Source organism: Melanotaenia boesemani, chromosome 20 (assembly GCF_017639745.1).
Source record: "Melanotaenia boesemani isolate fMelBoe1 chromosome 20, fMelBoe1.pri, whole genome shotgun sequence".
NCBI lineage: Eukaryota > Metazoa > Chordata > Actinopteri > Atheriniformes > Melanotaeniidae > Melanotaenia > Melanotaenia boesemani.
The window spans coordinates 6782970-6800590 of record NC_055701.1 but is presented as its reverse complement, the minus strand read 5'-3'; the positions used below and the strand labels follow the sequence as shown (position 1 = coordinate 6800590).

The 17621-nt window shown below is 40.2% G+C and overlaps 1 protein-coding gene across 2 annotated transcripts in view; it reads left to right on the top strand.

Moving 5' to 3' along the window:
• The window catches only part of lingo2b (leucine rich repeat and Ig domain containing 2b), a 44964-nt gene extending 27644 nt beyond the window's left edge, over window positions 1–17320 (top strand). Inside the window, exons 1-2 of one of the 2 annotated variants that reach the window (XM_041971080.1) lie at window positions 12493–12774; window positions 14196–17320. In XM_041971080.1, the coding sequence (XP_041827014.1) occupies window positions 14266–16104 (1839 nt within the window). In that variant the 5' untranslated portion in view covers window positions 12493–12774; window positions 14196–14265 and the 3' untranslated portion in view covers window positions 16105–17320. Of the gene's footprint in view, window positions 1–12492; window positions 12775–14195 lie in introns of those variants that run through there. The other variant, XM_041971079.1, reaches the window with a different exon arrangement.
• Window positions 17321–17621: the final 301 nt, after the last annotated feature.

Below are 17621 nucleotides of genomic sequence, written 5' to 3'. Positions count from 1 at the left end.
TATTCAATTCGGTCCCACAAGGGCTGCAGTCATGCAAGTTTGCATTGTTTCCCTGCTCCAACATCTGACTCATAGATCCAACAACCTTGTGGGAATAAGTGAATAGCCTTGCTTTCGTTGCTCACAGTGATGTGATGGTGTCAGAATTGTAAATAATTGTTGCCGGTTGTGCATGGAAACCTACACAGGTCTCATGCCTCTTCCTAAACATGCTGTTCAATTGATGGTCAAACTGGCTAAAAGGATTGGAGCAGCTTCCCAGTGGATAGTAGTTGACCACATTCATCATTTTATTACAGTCTCTGTAGTTCTTTAGACAGTAAAAAGTTGTTTCTATAATTTTACAAACTGACATTTTACCAATAACTGCACGAATAAAGAAAATATTAATCTGTAGATTCAAAGAAGAAGAAGAACTTAAGAACTTAGAGTCAAAAATCCATTGAGTATGACATTACTGAGATTCATCAGGTTCCTTTTAATCAGATAGATAGGCTAGCTATAGCCAATCAATTATCTTTCAATTTTTTAATAAAAATGTCTCATTTAGACTTTAGGCTTTTTTGAATTAGAGTACCTTCCATAGCTCTAATTTCCTCTGAAATCTTAAGAAGCATCTGTTGAATCTTAAGATCAAGCTTGGCTTAAATCAATATTTAGGATCAATATGAGCACCATATAATTGCAACAGGCTCCTATTAGGACAGTACAAATGCCTCCCCAGAGTTTTGTGGCAAACAAAAAGATGTTGACAGCAAAAAGGGATATAACATCTGCCGGCTTATTTTCCCTTTTTATTTTTAGAGAAAAGGATTAGCTGTAAGTTAACACTTGCCATATTTAAAAAAAAAAAGTGACATTTCTGTGCTATCGTGGCATGCTGTTATCTGAAACTGAAAGTTTAGAAGGTAGCCACAGTGCTTCCCTCTCTTTTTGGAGATCATCTGCGGTATTGTGTAAAGATATTTTCCAGTTGACTACAACCTGCACTGTATGTGTGCTGTAGGGATGATTTTAATATGGTTGTCAGGCTTTCACAAAAGCTTAGCTGAGGATAATCCTAACCCCTGCCCCAGCTGTCGTAAACCTAGGCTGGCAACCGTACAAACTGCAGAAAGTTGGACCTAAATCATAAATCAGTTTTAATACATATTACACAGAACTAATTTGCAGGAGATGTGATTATTAAAAAAGAGGGAAAAACAAACTGGTGTAACATCCTCAGACAAATCTCATTTTGGTGAATGAGGAAGGGGCCTATGAATCAGTGGTATACATATGCCATGAAAAATGAATGAGATCTACCTTCCGTGACTAAAATTAGACAGAAACCGAATATGGTTAGTGTCCTTCAAGTAACACTGATCTATAAGCAACAACAGCAGACAGGACAAGAAGGTGTGAACAATGTTCCACTATAACAGCCACTTGGTAGGATAGAAACAGGTTGGAGGACATAATGTTCGTAAACACACTGTAGAAAATCAGGTTATTTCTTTATAAGTAGTCACTGAAATGAAGCAGCAGCATCTTTTCAGTCTTTTCTTACAGTATGATTAAGGGTTTGACTGTCCTTCAGTGACAACAGGACAAAGGTAGAATATTAAGTGGTATTAAGACTGATTCACAGTGCAGTAGGAATATGGATGAACACTTTCCAATGGCCACAGATTTGAGCATCTTAATATTAATGTTTTATTTTATTTTATTTTTATTTAATGTGATTTCAAGTCAGTTCTTTAGGGGAGCGGCGAACGAATTACTGGTAGGTTAATTAATGAGGTAGCGCCATGATGGGCATTTTGGTATTTTAGTGTTTTCCAAAAGAAGGATGAAGAGCACTACTAACAAAAAACATCCCGAAATTAGCTTGAAGGAGGGATTTATGTTAAGATATTAAATCTCTTTACATAAATGACATAATACTGTAAATTACAAGAGCAAAGATGCATACAAGGAGGTTGGAATGGGTGGAGAAAAGTGTGAGAAAAACATCGGCATGAATGAAAGATGCTGGTGAGACCAGTGAGGTTGCATGATAGGATAGGATAGGATCAGGAATGAGCACATCAGAGAGACAGCACATGTAGGGTGTTTAGGAGACAAAGTCAGGGATGGGACTAAAGGCACATTTATGCTCCCTTTACAAACAGTAAATGGGTACGTTTATTTCAAACATCAAGGTCCTCATACTTTCCTGTCTTTTATGTTGTCATGGTTGTTCGGCAATATATCCACCAGGGGGAAATGCTGAGTTCAGAGTTCACCTCCTAGTTTAGACATCCATTTCAGACAACGGTAAGCATGACAACAGTGGAGGAGATCATGATAATGTACTTTCTCATTTGCTATGTCGGGGTACGCATCCATAAGCTTTCTGAAAATGGCCCAAATTACACACCTAAATGACACGGAAGACAGACAAAAGTTTCCTTATATAAGGTACAGCATAAATGGTTTGGGCATGCACAGAGGACGGATGGTGGTAAAAGGATGCTGAGGTTGGAACTACCAGGACCAAAGAGCAGCTTTGTGGATGCATTGAAAGAAGATATGAAGTCAGCTGGTGTAGGAGAAGAGGATGCAAAGGGTGGTGTTAGATGGAGGCAGATGGTTTGCTGTGGCCACCCCTGAAGGAAACGACTGGAAAGGACGTAGCTGTTTGTCAGTCAGCAAGAGTTTCTGTTGCATGGATACCCAGTATGTCTGTAGTTTTGTTCAGTCATGACTTATGACACTGGAAAGTCTCACATTGCATTATTTTCTGATTATGGGGGTGCACATCCATTACAATAAATATATTGCAAAAAAAATACTGTATTCGAAATTTCATTTTTTTAAAACTAATTGTAACCTGGCCAACACTGGAGATGAAGCCCCTCTGTGCCACTTATTTTTACACATCTTACTGAAGCCTCATCTCCTCTCTCCTTTTGCCTTCCTTTTCCTTCTGCCTATGACCTGGAAATCAATCTAAGGAAAATGTTTTCAAGGATGTTTCAATTCCTTAAAGGCAGCTGGAGGAAGGAGGAGGCTTACCTTTAGAGTCTGAAGGGGATTTAACACATTTATCCCACATTTCAAACTGAATTAGAAGCAAAAATATGAACAGGTACAAACAGATTTAATGCTCATCTGACAAAAATAAAGAAAATATTCGTTATGATGCAGCTGTCACTTGTCATATCTGACATTAGTTCAAAATGACGCTCACGCTGTTTTATCCTCTAAGAAAGGTAGGAGACAATCTCTACATAACAAACTCATTACAAACAGAAACAATATGCAGGTAGGCTGGCACATTGACAGAGTCTGAGCCACCTGCCAGCACCCTTTCTCCACATGGAAGGAAGCTTTAGCCCAACAGAAGGGATGTGATTACTCCTGCATGTGTAGAAAGGCTTTTGCTTTGTTTGTCCTGATTTGACAGAAATGAGTCTTATCCAATAGAAGCTTATAGTATTGCTTGTGTGAATAAATTGAGTCACCTCTTCAGTCTGTTTCTTTTTACAGACAAATATTTCTTTTCAGTGTTCTTCTCATGTTCCTCATATGTCACTCTGCATCCAGAATCTGTATAACTTAATAACCATTTTATGAATACTTTAAAAGTCCAAGTCTTAGAATATCTAATTGTCCTAAAAACTGGGTAAATGGTGTTAGATTGTACGGATTTATCCTTTAGACTAGTCAGATTCTTTAAATTACCTCTTTGTGTCATGCAAAATTACAGTTGTAGCATGGTATGTTTGAATAAATTTGTCCTATTACTGCGTATCATCTGATGTGAATATTGTTCACATGCACATCACAATGTTGGTGCTTCCCTATCAGAAGATGTATATTTCTCCCTGCAAGAAATGCCCTTTAGCTGTCTGCTCTGACAGGCAACAGCACTCACCAGTCACTTTATTAAGGACACCATACTAGTACTGGGTTGGACCCCCTTCGCTTTCAGAACTGCCTTAATTCTTCGTAGCATTGATTCATCAAGAGTTTGGAAACATCCATCAGAGATTTTGCTCCATATTGACAGGATAGCATCACACAGATGCTACAGATTTGTTGGCTGCACATCCATGATGAGAATCTCCCGTTCTACCGCATCCAAAGCTGCTCTACTAGACTGAGATCTGATGACTGTGGAGGCATTTGCAAGAAACCAGTTTAAAATGAGTTGAACCTCGTGACATGGTGCATTATCCAGATGGACATAGCCATCAGAAGATGGTACACTGCGGTCATAAAGGGATGGACATGGTTAGCAACAATATACAGGTAGGTGGTGTTTAGACCATGCTCACTTGGTATGAAGAGGCCCAGTATTCTGGATATTTCCACGCCATTACACCATCATCATCATCATCATCATCATCATCATCATCATCATCCTGAACTGTAAATAAACAGCAAGATGGATACATGACCCTACCATCTCAATGTAGCAGCTGATGTTGAGACTCATCAGACCAGGCAATGTTTTTCCAATCTTTTACTGTCCAGTTTTGGTGAGTCTGTGTGAATTGTAGCCTCAGTGTCCTGTTCTTAGCTGACTGGAGTCACACCCGGTGTGGCCTTCTGCTGCTGTAGCCCATCTGCTTCAAGGCTGCTGGACGTGTTGTGTGTTCAGAGATGCTGTTCTGCATAGCAGTGGTTGTAATCAGTGGTTATTTGAGTTACTGCTGCCTTTTTGCCATCTCCATCTGCCCATTCTTCTCTTACCTCTGACATCCACAAGGCATTTTGGGCCAGACAACTGCTACTCACTGAACATTTTCTCTCTTTCAGACCATTCTCTGTAAACCCAGATGGTTGTGTGTGAAAATCAGCAGTTTCTGAAACACTCAGACGAGCCCGTCTAGCAGCCATGCCACATTCAAAGTCTCTTAAATCCCTCTTCCTTATTCAGATGCTCCATTTGAACTTAACAAAGTAATTTTGATAATGTCTACCTAAATGCACTAAAATGTTTCAGACCTAATCATATTTTTTTTATTATTATTATTATTTTTCCCTAACCAAGTAGCTTTTATTTCCAACCCTCACCAAGTGAATCCACCAGGGAAATTACAAAGCTTTTTGAGTACTAGTAACCAAGGAAACCAGAAAAATGGCATCCAAGAAGGTGATGGTCATGTTATACAATGACAATAAATTCTTTTCTCTTCAGATGTTTTCACTGGTTTAACTCCGTTTCAGTGTGACTGACTATAATTGATGAACAGCTGATCCTTTCGATGACCTGTCAAGCGATATTTGACAGCACCTGTTGCTTTCCGTACACTTTTGTGGCCTCACAGATGGTTTAGGGGGCTTCAGGTTGAGGCTGCTGTTTCCCCAGAAGACCATAACAGTGATGAATTTTTAATTATATTCTGCTGATGAAACCTTAATTAATTGCCATTGTTTGGCCCCTTTTCTTTTCAGTCATGGATTTCAACATGTAGTAAATGCCACAGCATGTAATTTAAAAAAATGGTCTTCTTTTTTTCTTTTACTGGAGGCAGTGCTACCAACTGAAACAAACACACATAACCTTCGTTGAACAGTGTTTAGTGAAGAAATGTGTCTATCTACATGGCTAATGCATTTTCAAAATCTATTCTCTTTTTTTTCTGTGCTGCCATAATTAGATCAAAATTAGCCTTATTTGATTTGCATTTATCATGTGATCCATGTGAGACCTGGAAGATTTCTTTGCAATGATTTTCATGAAGCAAACATTTATTTACTTTCTGTGACTGTGTGTACTTAACCTTGTGCTGCTGGAGCCTTTAACTTAATCTGCTCGCATCCACACACACACACACACACACACACACACACACACACACACACACACACACACACACACACACATACACACACACACACACACACATTCCAACATTAAAGCAAGACTGCTGCCATGAGGGCAAATATTATAAACTACGTTAATTAAGCATTAAAATGTTGATTAAGCATTTAACTAAACAATATTCTTTAGTTAAGGACACTAAAAAGCAGCGTGATGAGCATTGAGAACAAGAAATATATATTTACTTTAAATGCTGTTCCATTCTTTATGCCAATTTTTGACCATACTGTCCACATCTGAAGGTTTAATTTCTAATTTTCCATCTTCAGACTGAGAAACAAGACATCTGTCATCAGTAGCACATCCAGTGGAGGAACACAATGTTCATTATATTCATGTCCACAGCATGAAAGCTGTGTTCCAAATCATGTCATTGTTTCAGCTCTTTGTGTCAGTTTTGAGGCTGAAGACTAGAATCCTGTCCCTTCTTCCATCAGCCTGTGCAAACACTGACTAAGTAGTAGCTGGACTTTTTCAAATCCAGAGATTGCTGGGTGTAGCAACACGCCCTGTGAATCTGCAGCCCAGCAGGCATACAACAAGCCACATGGTGGAGGACTGGATACACTGGTGATGGCTCAACAAACCACTCTTTCAGAGGAAACGTGACCAGTGGAGCAGAAAGGAGCTGTTTAATTGGCAGAGTTTGAATGCACCAGCTCTAATTAGCCCAGAAGAACACGGCTCAGCATCCGAATCCCAACAGCATCCCAAAAACCCTGCTGACATTTTGCACTCTGCAGGGTGGTCAGTGCAAAGAGCCACGCTTCCTAGAATAGAAAATGCATTTTGCTTGTTAGGATTTGTGGTGAATACACAGTGAATTATCATTCAACAGATTCTTGGCTATGCTGAAAGCAGAAAGAATTAATAATGTCTTTGTGTTGGTTTTGCACAATCACATGTGAAAACGCTCAAGGTTTCATAGCTTCTCTTTTTCTCCAGTCTCTTCTTAATTGTGAAGCTTGAGAGTAAACACAAAAAAAGCTTTTTTTTTTTAAAAAAAATCTTAAAGAAAACTCATTAAAATTCATCTTTGCATTAACATGAAAATGTTGTAATCATTATAACACACATCTCCAGCCGCTGATGTGTTATTGGCGTGTCGTTTCAGGCCAATTATCATGCAAAGTATGTTGTATGTTTGTAATTACCAACATAAGAACTCTCTTGCATGAAGTAATTCTATTATCAGTGCCCTTGTATCTGAAAACAAGCACATCAAGTGAGAAAATAAGATCTATAAACAACCTCTATACTTTAAGTATCAAGTGATCATGCTTTTTTTTTAAATTAGCAAACAGGTGTTAAATCTGTGTTAACCTCCATTGTGGAGGTTATTGTGAGCGGAAGCAGTAACTTCTTTCCAACAAGGTACATGCAAATTATTTGCAGACAAGTAAATGTATTTAAAACCTCACACTTGCAAGCTGGTGAGAGGAGGAGGAAAGATTTATTGAGAAGATTATTGTGCAGCCTGTGGCTTTAAAGGTGCATGCCTACCTTCATCAGCACAGGGAAACCGCAATAACTGCACAAGCTCAAACCTGCAGACATGCGAAACACAAAGGATTAATTTACTTCACACCTAGAGGAAGGAACAGAAGTGACAGACATACACTGGCCACTTTATTAGGTACACAGGTTTAATTGCTTGTTTACACAAATACCTAATCAGCCAATCACATGGTAACAACTCAGTGCTTTTAAACATGTAGACATGGTCAAGATGACTTGTTGAAGTTCAAGGTGAGCATCAGAATGAGGAATTAAGGGGATTTAAGTGACTTTGTTTGTGGCATTGTTATTAGTGTTAGACAGGCTGGTCCGATATTTCAGAAACTGCTGATTCACTAGACTGTTCATGTTGTGACGGCCCCACCAGCACTTTGAGTTTGTGTTGCAGGTGCTGTCTTTGGTGATCAGTGGCACAAGCCACACCTGGGCCTGGTGTGCTCTACCACCTAGTTAAGAGGTTCACTAGCCTGAACTCAATAGGTGCGTTTCCATTACCCCAAGAATTGCGCAAAAGCTAAATATCACAATAAAAAGCTCTCATTTTGAAAAAACTCTCAAATATCGCTAAAAAGTTTTTATGCTCTCACGAGGGGGTTTTTCAGATGTGTCGATATAGAAGTATGTCGCAAAAGTGTAATGGAAACACTTTTCTCGCATTTACGCTTCACCAGACGTGATGTAGCGGGTCACGTGACCAGTTCATTTCAAATAGAGATAGCGCAGTCTGAGTAGACGCAGCAGGAGATGGAAATCTTTTACAAATAATTAAAGAAAAAAATATAATCGTCATCCTTAATAACAAGCAAGCATTTCACAAAGATTTAGAAATCTCTATTGTCCTCAAAATGGAGTCTCGCGGGACGAGATTTTACGAGAATAACGGCTAATGCGCTAAACAACATTCAGTGGAAACACCTGCAAATCGCAACTGCACTTTATCGAAATGTTAGAAATATCACTTTTATTTTGCGAAATACTGTAATGGAAACGCAGCTATTGCGTCTCCCAGGCTTGGGCTGGGAGATCACCTGGGTTTTGTTCAAGTGGCATGTTTGGTTTTGTTTGCTTGTCTTGGATTTACATTCCTCTAAATCCATGCACTGCTTGCATCACTGATATAGATCTTTACATGTATTAATCTGTTTTTCCTTAATAAATTATGCTTTTGTAAAATACAACCTCCCTTTTTGTTGCAGACATTGAGCTGATCTGTAACAACCATTTCTAAAATTTACAGAGAATGGTCCCCCCCCCCCCAAAAATAAATAAATAAATAAAAACACCCAGTAATCTGGACTAAAATTCCTCAGAGGTTAGAGAAGAATGAGGAGACTGGTTAGAGATGATAGAAAGCTAATAGTAACTCAAATAACCACTGGTTCCAACCAATGTATGCAGAATGAACGCGCAACATGTCAAATATTGAAGCAGATGGGCTGAAACAGCAGAAGACCACACCGGGTGCCACTTCTATCAACAAACACCTTGATGAATCAATGCCATGAGAAATTTAGGCAGTTCTGAAGCCAAAAGGGGGTCCAACTCTGCACCAGCAAGGTGCATGTGATAAGTGGTCCATGAGTGCATGTTGTCTGACGTACTTCTGTGGTCATCAGTGATGTAAGTCAGTGACGCATCAAAATCCAGCTGAAAAATCAATCAGCATTGAGGCCACAAATGTGCTCTGTGGTGTGATAATGAACAAGGGTTCTGTGTTCATCTTCTGGGATTAAAATCAACACATGCACCAATCATTGCTTGAGTATTACTTAGATCTTGTGGATGAGCTATAATCAGGTTTTCAAGCTTTGCTCTGTTAAGATCGCATTAGAAATTACAGTCCACTCAAGAAAATAAGGGTTTTTGTCTTATCTCAAGAGTGTTGCTCTCATTAGTTCTTCATGCATTTCTGCTTTATCTTTGACTCTATTACGTTTTCCTCTCACTGTGACTCATCCATCACCCTACAGCTGCTTTTCAGCTGCCAGCTTTTTTTCAGTTTTATTGTGAGTTTAATCCAGTTCAGTAACAAATATAAAAAGCTGAACCTTGTAGGCTATACTTTTCAATGATCCCCTCCACATTTTACTTAGAATTCAGTGAGATTTTGAATGTTCTCAATCTTTCCAGCAACACCGTTGGCTCTCTGTGTTTCTAAAAATATAGTTAAGCTGAAAGAGAATGATGAGATGGTCTCTACAGTTCTGTATGTGCACTACTGAAGTCAGTCTGAGGTCAGGCAGGCCAGACCACAGCTCTGAAGAAGCTACCCAAATGTCAGTGACAGGCAGATTATATCAAGTCAGAAAGTGCTGTTTAAATACTCTTTGAGATGATAAGATGCTAACATAATAATTGAAATGTGTGGAAAATCATTGTGCCTTGTGGATTAAAGTTGATGGAAATGCAGCTGAGATTTTAAATAAAAGGCCCAGTTACATCAGTGTTTACTGACTGTAAGGCTGAGTGGTTTGGATGTGCAACACATTGGTAAGAAATTGAGCTTAGCTCTCTTTTTGACTTGTTATTTTGCTTCTTTTTCTCTATATATTTCCTGTCTATTTGTACTGTTAAATAGAAACATGAAAAAAAAGCTTAGTTTGTTCATTTTTACCACTGGATCTTTGTCTGTTTGGTTATTTTAGGTAAAAAGAATTATGCACTATTTATACATCAGTATCTGGCCCACCAGTGATACCCAAGGCTTTCTTTAATTTTCCTAATGGTGTTTCTTAACGGACTCATCCTATGACTGGGGGCTAAAGGGCCACTGAGGGGCTTCTTTTGAATTTTGCCACCTGTTTTAGCAGATCTGCTGTTTGTTTTGGTTATACTTTACTTCTTTATGTGGTCAGTTCATATGAGATGGTTGTGTCCCTCAGATTGTTGTTTCTACTTGACGTTTACCTGCCTGTGTCTTTTTTTTTTTTTTTTTTTTTTGGTGCATTTCTTAACTTTTTGTGACTCTTCAGTTTTTAAGCACAGCTCGATTTTGTCTTGCAATTGAATTATTTAAAAATAAGCATTTTAAAAGATTTTTGCAACTTTAAAGGATAATACATGTAATTCTATTTTATTAAAATCTAGAAAATAGGAAGTTTCAGAAATATAATTTCTAAGACGTTCAGCATAATATAACATTGCTGATCATTTCTCCAAGCAGAATACAACCTATATTAATTATATAACTAGCAGTCATGTGAATAGTTTGTGAAAACTGCTGACGTTTTGTTTTGTTTTTTTATAAATCCAACCCAGGTCACTTTCATGTGTGGTACTAAATCAAAGTCATATCCAATGTTTTTCAAAGCTACCTCAGTCTAAGTGGTAATGTTTCATTCAACTTGAGACGGACGTCTCATTTAATTTTTCAGGGCTGTGAAGCAGAGGAGGTGGGACACATTGGACAAAACAATCATTTTGTTGGCTCCAATTGCACATCAACTTCAAAATTGATACACACATGCTAACAAACGCTAACATGTATAACAGGAATATGAAAAAGTCATGCACATGATCATCCTAAAAAAATATATAATAATGAAACATGACGTCAGTCCAATAAACCAAAAGGTAACTCCAACCCAACCCAGACATGACATTTAGTCCCTAACCTTAACCAAGTGGTTTTGATTCCTCAACCTAACTGAGCAGTTATAGTGTTGAACCATATCAAGGCTTGGTAAAATTAAAATGGATATCCTAACTGGCAGAACGTTTTTGTAGAACTTTGGCAGCAACCATGAAGTGGTTGCAGGTTTCTTGGTGCTTTTTGCACATGGTTATGTTTGTCCTATTTCAAATTGAAGAGAAAAACACAATTGTTTAGACTGGAGAACTTAAAGGTTCCAATGAACTTTGTTGTGTTCTCCCACATCTCTCCCTTTCACTTCTTCCACCTGTCACTGCCAGAATGCCTGACAGGCTCTTTGCTTGGAAAATACAGAAAACAAGCTGGTTAAGCTCTGAACAAACTGCAGATGGTGCCAATGTTTCAACAAGACTGCTTAAATTTGAATGTGGAACAGTACGAGGAAGTGGTTTGCAAATTTTGAGGGATTTGTTATAATTTTCTTTGACAATAATTTGTGACAATCTTTTCCAAGAAACATATATTGGAAGGATCACATACTATTACTACTATCTTAGAGGCTGTTATCAGTTATCCATTCAGCCACTCTCTGGAGATAACATCTCTTTAGGGAATGTAAGTGAAAATGGAGAGAAAGACACCAGTAGGAGGACAGTAGACTCAGTGCCAGTTATGGATTGGGACATCAAACAGTCCACTGCTCTTCAGTAGAATCAAAGCCACATCTTTTTTCAAGGTTATGCACCGTACAAGTGTTGAAATAGAATTTCAACTCAAGGACATGATTTAAACTCTTTGGAGAATCTCTGTATTTTATCAGCATCTGTATTGTAAATTTCAGTTCTGGACAGATTGGAGATATGACTGATTGTTAAATTTTACCTGAGTTTGACAGCTTGTGAGCTTGTTTCAGGCAAAAATGGCCAAATATTTTCAAATATACACAGTTCCTCTGATATGAGCTGAAACAGCTTACAAGGCGGCGGTGTCTTTACATTCAAATCAACTCTCTGAACCCGAGACAGAACTTTTGGACACATCAACAGACCTGTTCAACACGGCAGCTACAGACAACTGGACTGTAATTATTAAGCAGGGAGGAAGAGGAGCTGACGGGTGAAGGCAGATTGATAAATACACAAAGACAGAGGCAGGCTAGTGGATGGATAATAAGGTAGAGAGACACAGATAGTTACTAGGGAATCAGATGGATGGGCAACAAGACAGGTCGACAAATAGCAAGGCTGTCAGAATGACAGCTTGGAAACACCTTAAACTAGACTCTGCTACACCAATAAAACTGCATTTCTTGCAGCATATTGAATTTATAAGTTGTCTCAATGTAACAGCACTAAATAAACATGGGAAATGCCATGCTACTTACTCTATTCCTTCTTTTTCCATTAATTTGATTGGCACACTACGCAGAGCGGATGGGAGTAAGGGTTTGTAGTTGCTGTGGCAACGGCCTGCTCTTTGTTAAAGGCTACATTCCTGGCATCTGATGTGTCTGCGCTGCGATCGATAAAAACCCCAGCCTGCAGGGACTGATGAACGGACCGGGGCGTTTGCCCGGCCAGGCAGGAGAAGGCAGAAGGAGTGAGGTAGAAGATGTGCGAACAGGAGGACGGAGAGATAACAGAGCAATAGAAAAGACAGGGAGAGATGTGGAGATGCGAGCCGTGGGGCTGATGAGCCGGGCGGAGGGATGAGTGCTATGGGAAAAGAGGAACAGTGAGCGCACACATCTCCTTCTGCTTCATCTCAGCTATTTTCTGAATGTCACTCACTTCACTATCAAAGTAAGGTATGTGTCTGTCTGTGTGCTTATCTTCTGCTTACCTTCGCTTTTCATGCTCTCCAAGCAGTTAAAAAGCTTTCAAAGGCACCTTCTTTATTTATTTTGTATTTCAAACCTTTTTCTTTTCCTTTATGATTGTGCATTCAAATTTCCACTGCTCACAGATGTGTCTTAGGTTGTGCACGCTTAATTGGAAAAGATAACCGTGAGCAGAATGCAGAATCTATCGGTAATGAGGCAATTATGGTCAGCCTCTCTGTCTACACCGCCATCTGTCAATTCAACAACCTGTGGCTGCTGGAAGGTGTTTATATATTACGGTCTATGTCTTTCTGTGCTGTAGAAAGACTTTGCTCTCAGTGACCATAATGTTTTATGGTTGAACTCTGCGTTCGTTTCCTCATTACCCCGTGATTATTGCAACTTTCTTTACAAATCCTGCACAAAGAAAATAAAAGAAAAAAAAATGAAAAAATGGAAAAAAAGGAAAACAGCAAAAGTAGCATATTTTTTACACAATTTGCTTGTTGATCACCTCATATTCATATGTAAAATGCATTCATACTGTCATGAAAAGCAGAAAATGCTTCCACTGTAACACTTCAGTGTTACTCTGCTGTGCTGCACATAGAGCAATTTAGCCTCCAAGTAACTGGCAGTTGCATCAAATGGCTTTTGCATAAGATTGGTTCCTCATTCATTTCTGGAACAAAAGCTAAACAGATAACTTGTACAGACAGAGCTCATTTCCAAAAAAAACATGTTTAAACATAATTTCTTGGTAATAAAAACAGAAACTAAATATTTGCTGCAAAATGAAACAGTAAGCAAAAATAGATGACTCAGTATGTTGACTACATGTTATGGAGTTGTATATATTTATTTCCATTCACCCTGGAGGGGTTTTATTAGCTTGCTGACAAACTGTAAACTCTGTGGGTTCAATTATAGAAACACCAACTGTCATTTTATTTCTAATTTATGTCTATTTTAGCCTAACGCTTGCCACAGTGTCACCACCACCAACACTCACAAAGACACACTGCACCATCAAATCCACATGGGCATTTAGCCTCACAGCCATCCAACAAGGGTCATTTCTCAACATCAGGCTGAAACATCTTCCATCCTCATAAAACATCTCCACTTAGCCTGCAACCTTTTGTTCTAACACAGTGACGAACATTCACATTTTTCTGCAGCTTATATTTCTATTTCTTGCCATGTCTCACCCTGCTGTGAGTTTAATTCCATTATATCCACTTGGTGAGGGTATGAGACAGATCATTAAAAGGAGAAAAAGACCTGGTAGTTTAAGTACACATAAAGAATAGGTTGAAAATGTAAGAGGGTGTAGGGGGGAGGTCCAGGCAGGCTGATTTAAGAGCATTTTAAATAATTTCTTGTTTGTGTATTGTGTCTTTCAGGGTTTGTTCGGGATGATGCTGTGTATGGGAAAGAAGCTGTGCCGTGACAGAGAACGTGGGTAAAAGAGACATGCGATACCCAGCCCTGCACCACTGCCACCTCTTCCTGGGCGGGGCCTTGCTGCTTCTCCTGGTCAGCTCAGCTCTGAGCTGCCCCGCCCGATGTGAGTGCTCTGCCCAAAGCAAGTCAGTCAGTTGCCACCGTAAGCGTCTGCCCAGCATCCCTGAAGGCATCCCCATTGAGACGCGCGTCTTGGACCTTAGCAAGAACAAGCTACGCACCATCACGCCAGACAACTTCTCTTCCTTCCAACAGCTGGAGGACTTGGATCTCAGTGATAACCTCATCAGTGTGGTCGAGCCTGGATCATTTCGCTTTCAACTTGCTTTACGCTCACTTAACTTCCGCAGTAACTTGCTTCAGCTGGTTCCTGCTGGTGTGCTGTCAGGCCTGACCAACCTTACCCACCTTGATCTGAGCCACAACCGACTGGTGGTTCTCCTGGATCATGCCTTTCAAGATCTGCGTAGGTTGACATCCCTGGAGGTGGGAGATAATGAATTGGTTTTTGTCTCTCAGCGAGCCTTCACTGGATTACTTGGACTTCAGAGTCTCACCCTGGAACGTTCCAACCTCACGGTGGTCCCAACTGATGCTTTGGCACACTTACATAGTCTGGTTGAACTGCGCATGCGCTACCTGAGTATTAGTTTTCTCAAGCCTTTTTCCTTTAAGAGGTTATCTCGTCTGCGCCATCTAGAGATTGACTTCTGGCCCTGGCTTGACACTCTGCCTCCCCTCTCACTACACGGCCTCAACCTCACAACATTATTCATAACCAACACTAACCTATCTGCCTTCCCTGGTGCAGCACTGCGCAATCTTCCCTACCTCACACACCTTAACCTGTCCTACTGCCAAATCCAACATATCCAGCAAGGTGATCTGGGCCAACTCCTACACCTGCTGGAGCTCCACCTCCAGGGGGCTCGGTTGATTTCCATAGAACCCTTTGCTTTTGTGGGCCTTAAATCTCTGCAGCTACTGGATGTGTCACAAAATCGCCTGGACTCTCTAGAGAAGGGGGTGTTTGGCTCACCAGACAACCTGCAGAGGCTTTGTCTCGGTGGAAACCCATTAGTGTGCGACTGCAGGTTATTATGGCTGCTCAACAGCCACAAGCCCCCCTCTCTGCAGATTCTGGACATCCAGCCTGAATGCAGCGCACCTGACCACCTCATAGGGAAAACACTCCATGACCTTAAGGAGCCTCTGGTCTCCAGATATATGACCTGCACCAAACCACGGATTGCACCCAACACAACACAGCTGCTCATGGCTGATGAGGGTCAGCCTGCCCGCCTGAGCTGCATGGCAGAGGGAGCCCCTAGACCCTCTGTTGTCTGGATCACACCACACAGACGCTACATTACAACCAAAAGCAGTGGTAGAGTGGAAGTCCAGCCTGATGGCACCCTGAAGATCAAGGCAGCAGAGCTGCATGACAGCGGGGTGTACTTGTGTATCGCCAGTAACCCTGCTGGAAATGCTAGTTTGTCGGCATCTTTAGCTGTAAAGAGCCTAGGCCTTGGGGACCGATCTCACTATAGCAACAGAAGCTCAAATTATTTGACAGACTCTAACAGCACATGGGGGAATGGAACAGTACTGTATAACATGACAGTCCCTATTGACATAAAGACTATCATTATATCTACAGCTATGGGCTGCTTGTCCTTCTTAGGTGTGGTCGTCTTCTGCTTCCTGCTTCTGTTTGCCTGGAGCCGAGGGAAAGGACGCCACAAGAGCAACTTTGATATTGAGTATGTCCCCCGTAAATCCAACGGTGCATCTGCAGATGTGGCAGAGACGAGCGGCCCACGGCGGGTCAACATGAAAATGATTTGAAAATGATGCAGACTGATGCACACGACAGAAGTGACGACATAGTGCACACATATCAAATGAAAAAAAATTGACTTTTTTTTTCCTCCTTCTATGACAAAGTGGATTTGTGACAAACGAAAGTGATGTACTAATATAGTGGGTGTCGATATGACGGTGATCTAGTGATAAAGTGGACATGTGAATATAAAAGTGATATATGAAACTGTGGACGTGTTTATATGACATAATGTTCTCATACAGTACACTGAATATAAAACTATAACCAACATATCAATATGGGAGTGATAGTGTTGCACTAGGCAAGTGATTCAGTGGTGATGTGATGAGTAATGATACTGTCGACTCACCATGACATCAAGGTGAGGGACGGAGCCACTGGGAGTGACAGGGACGTCTTTGTGTTGGCACTATAGCTGTCATCACTGCAACACACCAGGACTCAATTGTCTAATACCCCATCTTAGCTGCAGTATGAAAGGTGTGAGCTGGGTTTATGTGCGTATGTGAGCGTGCGTCGGTGTGCACGTGTCGCATTTGTGTGTTTCTTTGTGCATGTGCACGCATTGCCTTTCTTGTGGGATGGAATAATCAAAGTAAATAATAGGGTCCAAAGCATTTTTCCAGGCTTTTTTGTTTGTGTTTGGGTATTGTGACAGCCGTAATGTCACTGTTGATTAAAACAGAGAATTATCTATGTTTGTATGCAAAATTGCAATTAATCTACTCTAAAGAAATGCTGCAGAAATTTTGAACTCGATCAGTGCCCCCCCGCAGTTGGAATGACTTTAACATAAGATGGGGATTTTTTTTATAAACTCGAGATGTAGTTAGAATGCGAGGCAAGAGCTTTGTCTCTGCCTTACAGCTCACTTTTTCAGCTAAACAACAAGCTTTTCCTCACAGAAAACAGTAGCCAATGGTGTTATTGTTATGAAAAAAGCCTCCAGCCATAGAGAGGACATGTTAAACCCATTTTATACCATAATAAATCATGGGCAGATTTTCCTGCCAGACAAATCCCTCGATATGATATAAAAGAGTCGGTGGCCAGACACAACGGCAAAGATTTACTGGCCGGCGCCCTCTTTGGACCAGACAAAGTTGAGCTTCACAGATTTATGTGTTGAACACCCCCTCCCCTCTCATTTTTCTTTGATTGCACCATTTAAAGTTGCGGATTCTTCCCAGGGAGTGGAAAAAAAAAAAAAAAGAAAGTAAAAAAGGCAGGGATGGGGGGGGGGGGGGGGGGGGTTCTGGGTATTTCATAGGTGGAAATTTTGAAAGTCGTAGCTGATTCTTGTGTTGTTTTGATTTTTTTTTTTTTTTTTTTTTTTTGTTTTTTTTGTTGACAAATGTTTTAAATGTTAAGAAAAAAAAACCTGTAAAACAATTAAGGGCAATTCTTTGTAACGCAGGGAAGTGGGTGTTAATTTGTGTGATCCTGTTGTGATAAAATGTTTGAGGTTGTATAGTTGTTTTCATATGACAAATTTATGGGTATATTTTCAAAAGGAAAT